Source organism: Protomyctophum bolini (assembly GCF_963924005.1).
Source record: "Protomyctophum bolini genome assembly, chromosome: 1".
NCBI lineage: Eukaryota > Metazoa > Chordata > Actinopteri > Myctophiformes > Myctophidae > Protomyctophum > Protomyctophum bolini.
In genome coordinates this window covers 10,677,149-10,687,431 of record NC_137862.1, presented here as the reverse complement: position 1 = coordinate 10,687,431, position 10,283 = coordinate 10,677,149, and the positions used below count along the sequence as shown (strand labels likewise).

Here is a 10,283-nt window from a genome sequence, read left to right as displayed (position 1 = left end):
CAGCCGTAACAGTAATTAACAGTAGCCTAAATTAAATAGTCCAGAAATGTATAACCAATTTGAACAGAAGTGAGAAGTCTAGAAATGTATTAATTGTATTAACTGATCTGATGATGATATTACAATTGTTATTCGTTAACTACAGCAGTAGGCTAGAAACAATACATGTGATAAATATTTTCTGACATAGCCCTTTGCTGCCATCTTGTGTATTATGCTCGCACATGCAAGCACAGTTATTTAGCTGAACCATAAGAAACTGTGTTTCTTAGTTAGTGCTGGTGGGGTGGCACCGTGGGCAGACTGGGCACCTGCACCAAAACCATCTGGGCACTATAGGACATGTGGGCACCTGGATGAACTTTAGATAGCATGGTGCTTTGTTGTTTAACCCACTGTTCTTTATACCCCCAACAACACAACAACAATGTCAAAAGTATTTTTTTTAATCTCCATGTTGTATAGTGTACTGTAGAACTACTGTTCTATTTTTGAACAGTAGGCTACTATATATTATTATATATGTTTAACCATTTCTTAGTATCATTAACCTTAATTATTTTTTTTAAACAGTAGGCCTACTTCTATTTTGGAAAGAAAAAAACACTTAGTATGGTACACTTCCTCATAAGGGGCAAATTCCTACACGTAATTAGCACTTAATAACGAGAACATGGGGAAGAATTTCATCAATAGCTAATAGTACAACAAACTAACAGTAATAAGGACAGGGGTCCAAACCCCTCAGCAATGTTCCTGTGATCCTAGAAGAGCACATGCTGATCCAGCGGCTTGATCTGTTTCATTTTGAGTCATACTGCTAATGTATCATGGTGTAATATTAGAGGGGTGTATTGATTTAAGAATTTGTAAGTCTCTTGATTTTTTGTAGATTTCTTTTGTAGAATGAGCTACTACTACTACTACTACTACTACTAGAAATAGACACATCTGCTGACCAAACACCTTGTACAGTATCATGTGCTATATGTTTAATGGCTCTGGATGCTAATGTTTTAGCATGTCACCAGGACCCTGTGCTTCCGTTGTAAGATAAGACAAGCTGCCTGCGGAGCACACACACAGACACCAGAGTTACTGGAATTTTGCCTCTCTGCTATTGATTTTATGGTGGTCTTTGTGAACATTTACATGACTTGCAGAGACATACAAGCCTTCAGCAACGATTCCTCCCCCTCCCATGCATTAGAGGTCAGACATGCAGGATGTGAGCTGGCAGATAAGCTGCTCTGGGAGGAACGAGAGATGGAAAATCTGTCAGGGATTCTCCATCTATCTGTTTGTCTGTCGTTCTGTTTGACTGACTGACTTACTGTCTGTATGTCTGTCTATAAGACTGATAAGATGTCAGCCGGAGACTGACATCTTAATTTAAAGTCTAATTTAAAGACCAGGAATGCTGTAGATAAAATCCTGGGTGTGTATTGGTGAGTCTAGTGCAACCCTCAACAGCGCAAACACTCTGTCTGCAATGAAGTGATTACATTTCTGAAAGACACAACCAAAATGTTGCTGAACTGGATTGTCTTATTTTCTTGTCTAAGAAGCAGTTCAATATAAAATCTATATTGCTTATCTGAGTGAATGCTTTCTTGTCTTGTCTGGTCCTCAGACATTACTCTTCACCTTGTGGTCTCCTGTCGAACCCTGGACTTATGTCAGCTAGAAAGCAGAGGTGAGTCGAAACAGGTGAGTCGAATCAGTCATCCTTGATTCTTATTAACAGGTACACAAATCATGCAAAGTGAAATGAATAGAAAAAAGTGAAATGGGTCACAACACAGCCCTGGGTATAGGTAACTTGGCCTTTAGTTTTTGTTCCTTTTCTAAAACCTTTTTTCCTCAGCCTGTTCCAATCCTGACTAATCGTACATAGCACAAGCACAACTACAGTAACATGGATGTGCATGTCAACATGAAAAGAAACCCATTTGTTGCACATTAACCCTGGTGTACATATTTTGGTCATGTCATTATAGGGAGAAATTGTCAAAAATAGCCTGGACCTATATGCCTAATTTATATATCTTATACGCTGGTGTTCCACCGGAGAAATAGTAGATCTACATTTTTGTCGTGGTTAAGCTCAGTCTTTATCTGTATTACCATTTACCACTTAAACTGATACTTTTCAGGGGGAGATATAAGACACGATGGGACAGTGGTCAGTCAGTGGTCAGTCACTGTGACACAGCATGACACAGAAACAAGTCATCTTGTGGGATATTCGATTGCATCCTCTATTAGCATCCTGATAAATCCCAAAGATATCATCAGGTGCGCTGCTCCAAAATGAATCATATCATGACTCAGATTAGATCAACTAACCCTTTGTCAGCAGGCTCAGCTTTCACTTATTAGCCTGTTTATATCTTCAAAATACTGTATTTTATCACTAATTAAATCAAACTGAGTGTACAGAACTTCAGGGACACCTTCCTAATGCTTTGCAACCCCTGCTGCCCTCAGAATAAACCTGGCTCATATGGATGTGGAACACAACAAAAGGTGTTGAAAACCATCCATTTGAAGCAGCTGAATAATGTGTGTATATATATATATATATATATATATATATATATATATATATATATATATATATATATAGTGCTAAAAAATAAACGTATTAGTGTGTGTATATATATATATATATATATATATATATATATATACTAATACGTTTATTTTTTAGCACTGCCTCAGGAGTCTTGTAATCGGAACATTCCTGGTTCAGTCCATGATTTCTCCTAGCTGCGTGTCAGAGTGTCCTATAGACTAGAGCGCAGGGCACTGGTGTCTTAATGATGTCCTCTGCCACCAGTGTGTGAATGGGTAAATAAATGACATGTAATGCACATTGTAAAGTGCTGTGGAGAAATGCAGTATTTACCAGGCACCATTTACTAGCAGAACAGGGTGACAGAAAATAACTGATATGCGACAGACAGTATGAGCCTGACCTGAACCCAGCTACACACAAAGAGTGTGCAGTCAGTGCACAACCAGACACCCCAGACTACAGTGTGTGAATTCAATTTGTCCAATAAGGAACACCGTTAACACGGCAACTGGCATATAGAGCAAACATTAGAAGCAATTTAACATGGTCAAATGTGGAATTGGAAAGAAAATTACAAATCACCACTGCTACAAATATAGTGACACCGGAGTGTGCGTACTGTATGTTCATGTCTAAGCATATCCACGCTTGTATACAGTATGTGTATTCAGACTTAACCACATAGCCTAGTGTCAGGCCTGGCTTTGGTTACGTGGTGAATCAGCCACAGAGAAGCTTAAAGTGTGAGCCTGTGAGGACAGGAGGAGAAGGCGGAGCATCGGACCAGAAGGTATTGGATAGACCTTGCGGGAAATGGGTCCGCCTGCAAGCATAAATAAATATCCCCTGTGGAAAGCTGATCCACTGGCTCACATGTCCACAGCATAGATATGTACACTGAGAGGCAGATATACATTATCAAATGTCTGTAGGTAGTCTTTGATGGCACGGCATGGACTGCCATGCCTTCAGTAGCCTATACAACTACATCACATGTAGTGTAGGCTAGACATATTATGTAGACTACTGCAGGTCTGAGGGAAGTCCTGGCTTCTTTTTTTTCTATCTGAAAGTAAAAACCCATATGTCCACGTATTCACCCAACACGGATGAAAACATGATCTTAACTCTGCATCTAGCCTGAAAGACTGTAGTCTGTGACTGATGTATTTGTATCCTACTTAAAATGGAACATATGATCCGTAGTAGGTCATATATCATAATATCGTGAACAAAACACCAGCGCAAACATAATGGGGTGCATACTTAGTTTAGACTAGTCAGTGGTTAGACATGGGTTAAGGTTAGGTTTAGGTGTGCTGCCCCGTGGGAGGTTAGGTTTAGGGTGAGGGTTTGAGATAGGTTATAGTTGTAGGACTAATGACTGGTCTAACCAATGACTAGTCTAAACCAAAAACTGTCTAAACTAAGTACTGCGCAGTAATATCTTCCATTATATGGTTTCCTATGGACTGCATCTTGACTACTATAGATTAAACACCATTACCGTGACACCGGAGGAACTGGAGAAACACTGTTTGACCTCACTGCAAATGAAGTTTAGTGCTGTTAAAATCAATTATGCAAATGAGACAAAGATATGTAATATCAGTGGTCCAGTGCTATTTGCCAAAGCAGGGATGAGAAGTGAGTTGCCTCTACCCGGTCCTCTGATACAGATCAATGAGAGAACTGAGACCAGTGGAGCCAGAGGCTCCCCTCTGATTCAATTTACCATCTCTGTAATTCACATGATCTCACTGCTACCCATGAAACACACACGCACAGACACACGCACGTACACACACACACACACACACACACACACACACACACACACACACACACACACACACACACACACACACACACACACACACATTATGTATTAGGGAACGTATGGGTTTGTTCTTTTCATTTTATGTGTGTCTGTGTTTATCCATTATCAAATGTGTGCAGTAAACTGCTTCATAATAATCTCCCTCTCTCAGACTTGCTTAATAACATCATATACAGTATTATATTACATTTTACCAAAACCATACTGTAATGGGAACTCTGCATTAGTCCTTTATAATGGGAGCATTATAAAGGACTAATGCAGAGTTCACACAGTATGGTTTTGGCAGCATGGGGGGCACGTTGGCACAGTTGGTAGTGCTGTCGCCTCACAGCTAGAAGGTCCTGGGTTCGATTCCCGCTCGGGACGCTATGGGTACTGGTGGCGTGTCTCCTCCTCCGCGTCATCAGTGCCCATACCCAAGGCGGGGTTGGCGAAAGGGCCTTTCTGTGTGGAGTTTGCATGTTCTCCCCGTGTCCCTCACAAAAAACATGCAGTAATCCTGGTCTCTAAACTGCCTATCCCTGGCCAGCCGGGGCGCCTGATGGAGGGGAGATGAACTGGTTGGAATAACGTGTTCCTTCCACGTGCTACGTCCAACCAGGGAAACTCCCCCTGTCAGGTGTAAAGGAGCAACTTGGACACTCAGGCATGAAGAAAGCATGAGTTCAAGTCTGTTGCTCTCCCCATGTCCCCCATATTAAATCACACACAATTGTTATTCAATGTTATATGTTAACACATATTTGACACCACATGAAGGCAAATGGAAACTAGAACGGTATGCCTGTAAAACACAAGCACAGCTTGCTAATCCTACACTTCCCAGTCAGTCAGAGTTAACTCAATTATTCATGAATCCTACTGTTAGTTCTGTTGCCATCAGATCAATGCCCCAGTTATATTGGCCAGATATGAGCCCCTATGGTTGATTCCCCCTGTGCCTCCGTGATGGACTGTGGCAGGTTAATGGGTAGGTGGGGCTGCGCCAGCTGCTGTAGTAGGTAGAGTACTTCCTGGGCTAAACTACACATTCAAATCCCTAGTGTTAATTTAACTCTGACGATTTTACAGTGAGACGAGCATGACAAACAAAGCAAAGCAAAGTTCTTTGTTTACCCAGGGAAGTGGACTAGGCCAAGGACTTGTTTGCAGCCACACCCTGCTCATAGAACATTTCATGCTCAAGGGCACTTCAGCGGTGGTAATTTTAACGTGCCGGTCCGGGGATGCGAACTGGCAACCTTCCGGTATCAAGTTCGCTCCGCAAAAGGGTGTTTTATAGGGAAGTGAGATGAGAATAATTATAAATATACAAGCGAATAATAGAAACCCCTCAAAATGTGTCTATTATAACACATACTGCTGGTAAATTATTAAATCCCTTCAAATGTGTTTTTACTAAGACACTTCCCGTTTCATTTAGTGAATGAGGTCAGGTCGAATCAATCCTCCACTTCCCCCTGACCCTTTTGAACTCTAATCAATGGTTACCCAAGTGTGTGTGTGTGTGTGTGTGTGCGTGTGTGTGTGTGTGTGTGTGTGTGTGTGTGTGTGTGTGTGTGTGTGTGTGTGTGTGTGTGTGTGTGTGTGTGTGTGTGTGTGTGTGTGTGTGTGTGTCTGTGTGTCTGCATGCGTGCGTGCATGCGTGTTTTTCCAAATCTTTTATCCCACGATTTTGTAACCCATTTTTCACCCAGTGCCAAAACTGCCAATTGCCTAAACTGTAATCCCGTGTGTGTTTTTCAGTCAATTTCACCTGCTTCCTGAAATTGAAGTTAAAGCCATTTGATGGCAAGTGCGTTCGTTGAGACTAAAGTGTACATGCAGCTATGTGTGTTTGCTGAAAAATCCTAAAATACAGCAATTAGCGGACTGATTACTGTGAATGTACAGTGTGTGTGACCGCCTGACCGGACAACCCCAATCATCTGCAGGGGTCAATAGGTCGTACTCTAAACAAACAGACGGGACAGACAGACATAGGGACACATACCTGTATAGCTATTTTTTTTTTTTTACTTCTCAAACGTGACCATGCAGTGCAGTTAGTTCGAGCATGATTCAAAATGTTATGATTTGGAACTCTAAATAGGCTAGAGATCAAGGTTCAAGGTTTAAGTTTATTTAGTGTCCCCGAAGGGCAAATTGGGTTGCAGCATAGACAGTACATTAAACAATGAATGAAACAGTACAAACAAACAAACAAACAGTTCACATAGCGGATACCAGAGTACAGAGGTGCACACAACCATTAAAGTGCAGGCGTTAAAGTGCTATGCGATGGGTCATAAAAGTGCATAGACATGATGAACAGGCAACAGACAGATGAACAGGCAAGTTCCTTGGTGACAATGTAAAGTTGATCAATATTTAACTCAGGGGAAGTTGAGTGTTATTACAGTGTTTTAACTGCCGGATGTAGGCAAAATGATCAGGAAACACATGGATTATCAGATCAATACTGTATCGCTACACAGGAACTATTTATTAGCCGGAGGTGCTGGGGGTGGTGACTTCACAGCCAGGTGAGGGGGTATTGTAGGCTATGGTAATGGTAGTCTACAATTTTGAAAATAATAATAGATTATAGCCTATGCTGAATTTAAAAAAAATCATGGCATTTATTAGTAAAATCAAAATATGCTGCAGTATAACTGTCTTGATTGGCTACAAATTGAACAGAAACACTGAGGGAGCTTTAATTAAAAATGCAATTTTAAAACTTTACTGATCAAATTATAGCTATATGGCATGAGGGAAAAAGCTCTGTAGGCTACTGTAGGTATTTGATAATAATAATAATAATAATAGGCTACAATGGATTAATGGATTAATAGGCTACCTTGTTTTCTATAGAATTTGTCAATGAATGTGTATAGGAGCTTAGGGAATCATCTCGCGGTCACATGAATCAGAGACCCCGCCTCCACACTTTCATTCATCCATCCTTGGCCCTGTGCTGTCCTGTCTGGGAGGAAACGGCTTCTCCCTCGGGGACTGGGCATTATATAGAGATCGAGAGGCACTGCCCATTCCAGAGTTGGAAACGCTCACGGCTCGTCTTCACGTGCACGTCCTATGTAGCCTACGCAGTCTACTTGACTTCTTGGTCATCATCATGGATATTGAGCAGTCCAATTAAAACAATTTGAAAGGTAAGAAGGCTACTTTATTATCCAGTAAAGTATAGGACATCAGTAGGCTATCCTAAACGAGTCGTTGTTTAACAACTAGTGTTTGGCTTTCATTCACCACAGTCGCCGTTTTAGTGTCCTCTGTCCTGTCAAATTGAACAGGCTAAAACAACCAAGCTACTTCTAATTTTAAAGCGATGTGAGGAACATACAGAACTTATACCGTTCGGTTCGAGATTTCTTGACATTGTTTGAGTACGGTGTCGGTATGTCAGAGAACCATATTGCCCCCCAAATTTAATAAAGGTAGGATAAATGATATTATTTGGTTATTTTTTTCGGCCAATCATGGACTGGAGAGTGCCCATTTATTGGCTACAACATGTTATAGGCTAGTGTTTCAGTTCCAGTTCCAATTTTGTCAACTTATTTCTTTGTGTCATGTCATCACTCTCAAGTTGTTCATCCTTTATCCTGTGTGCATTCTCTCTCCAAAAAAGAGTTGGAGAGATGGGGAGACGCCTTTTAGGCTACTGAACAAACACAGCAATGATTAGTATCAGATAGGGCTATTTATTTTATTAATTAACAAAGGACCCTTGAAATGGATAGGCCTACATTTTAGCCTACATGCAAAAAACAAATAAATTAGACCTAATAAGCCTACGATAAATCTACAATGAGATTGCAGGATATTTTTGGTATGAATATGCATTGATTTTACATCTCCATGTATCTCCCCCTTTGAGGATTGCTACCCTTTGTGATAACTATGGCACTTGTACAATTTACAGTCTGATTGTTGCTGCTTGTTGCTGTATAGGCTATACTTAATCTGGGATGATGTATTTTAAGACTGTAAAATATACTCATTATGAGACACATGCTGTGCTCTGTACTTAGCATTGCTTCCCTTTTTTATATACCACAGAATAAGGAGAAGAGGAGAAGAAAACTATGTCAGAGAAGAAATCCCGGGGCTCAGACACCCGTCCCAAATGTGGACTCCGGAGCTGGAGTGCCGACAGCTACGTCTGGCGAGCGAAGAAGCGCTCCCGGAGCTCCCGGAATGAGACGGGTCTCGGGGGCTTGGAGGCGGAGGGTGTAGAGGAGCTGGGTGTGCGCTCCACGTCCTGTCCCCGGCGCCGCAGGGAGAGGAAGTGCAGCTGCAGCAGTGATTTCGATGTAGATGTCCCGTGCCGGAAAGCCTTGTCTCGCCGTTCGCTACGGCAGAAGTTCCAAGATGCTATGGGCCAGTGTTTGCCCCTTCGCTCTCACCATCACCACCATCACCACCACCACCACCCACAGAGCTCTTCACGGCCCTTCTCTGTGCTCCTCTGGTCCAAGCGCAAGATTCACGTCTCTGAGCTGATGCAGGACAAGTGCCCCTTCTCGCCCAAGTCTGAACTGGCCCACTGTTGGCACCTTATTAAAAAGCACGCCACCCACCCGAGTGCCATCAGCAGTTTGGAAGCGCACAGCAAAAATGCTGTGCCGACATGCTCTTCCTCCCCACCTCCAACTCCCCTGTCCTGGGAGGACATCAGCTGCTCTCCTGGGCCGGGAAGCGGCAGTCTGGATGACTGGGACCCATCGCGTGCCCATGCGGGGGCAGAAGATGTCTGCGGTCACACCGACTACATCCTGGTCCCAGATCTCCTTCAGATCAACAACAGCCCATGTTACTGGGGTGTGTTGAACCGCTTTGAGGCAGAGGAGCTGCTTGAAGGACAGCCAGAGGGCACCTTCCTGCTGCGAGACTCTGCCCAGGATGAGTTCCTCTTCTCCGTCAGCTTCCGCCGCTACAGCCGCTCGCTGCACGCACGCATTGAGCAGAACGGCAAGCGGTTCAGCTTTGACGGACGTGACCCGTGCATGTACCGGGACCCCAGTGTCACAGGGCTGCTGCGGCACTACAGTGACCCGGCCGCCTGCTTGTTCTTTGAGCCCCTCCTGTCACGGCCGCTGCCCAGGAACTTCCCTTTCCCACTGCAGCACCTGTGCAGGGCCGTCATCTGTAGCTGCACCACCTATCAGGGCATTGAGTGCCTTTTGCTACCACCTCAACTTAGGGACTACCTCCGACAGTACCACATCAAGTGCAATGGGGCCTGTGCTGTGTAACATGGTCTTGGGGAAAAGATGTCGCACCTTACCAACCACCCATTGAAGCCAAAAGATACACAAGCACTTAACAATGTAGCGAAAACAGCCATGGGACTTCCAGGGGCTTTGACTTGTCAGCTAGAAAATACATAACTGAACATGGTCGCTGTACAATACTGCTGACGGACAATATCTCCCTCTATTGACTTTGAGCATAGAGTGAGTGTTGCAGAGTGCATATGAATATTTGAACACATTTGTTTCCTTGTGAGAAAGTTTAGATGAAGATACAGGAGAGCTGGTAACTTTAGTTATTTGACATCACCTTATATCGAGAGAGAGAGAGAGAGAGAGAGAGAGAGAGAGAGAGAGTTTGGTAAAACTTGCTGCACGTATCTGGTCACTCTGGTGTAAACTTGTTCTGCCATGAAATATTGCATGCTTCACCTCATTCTCCTATTTTAGACACAGGGAAGTTACTTTGGTAACTCACTCAACTCAACTGATCTGACAATGGTGCCTTTTTCATTATGGCCACAAGATGGCAGGACAAGTGCACAGATAAAAGCTACATATACAATGCTAAATTTGCTAATGTTTAGAACCACTCATTTGA

At 42.9% G+C, this 10,283-nt stretch overlaps 1 protein-coding gene across 1 annotated transcript; it reads left to right on the top strand.

Moving 5' to 3' along the window:
• Nucleotides 1-8,515: 8,515 nt before the first annotated feature.
• On the top strand, nt 8,516-10,283 carry socs4 (suppressor of cytokine signaling 4; the record flags this gene model as incomplete). The annotated part of the gene is made up of 1 exon (XM_080772855.1): nt 8,516-10,283. One exon carries the CDS (start codon nt 8,516-8,518, stop codon nt 9,683-9,685), a length of 1,170 nt encoding a protein of 389 aa, XP_080628981.1. The 3' UTR covers nt 9,686-10,283.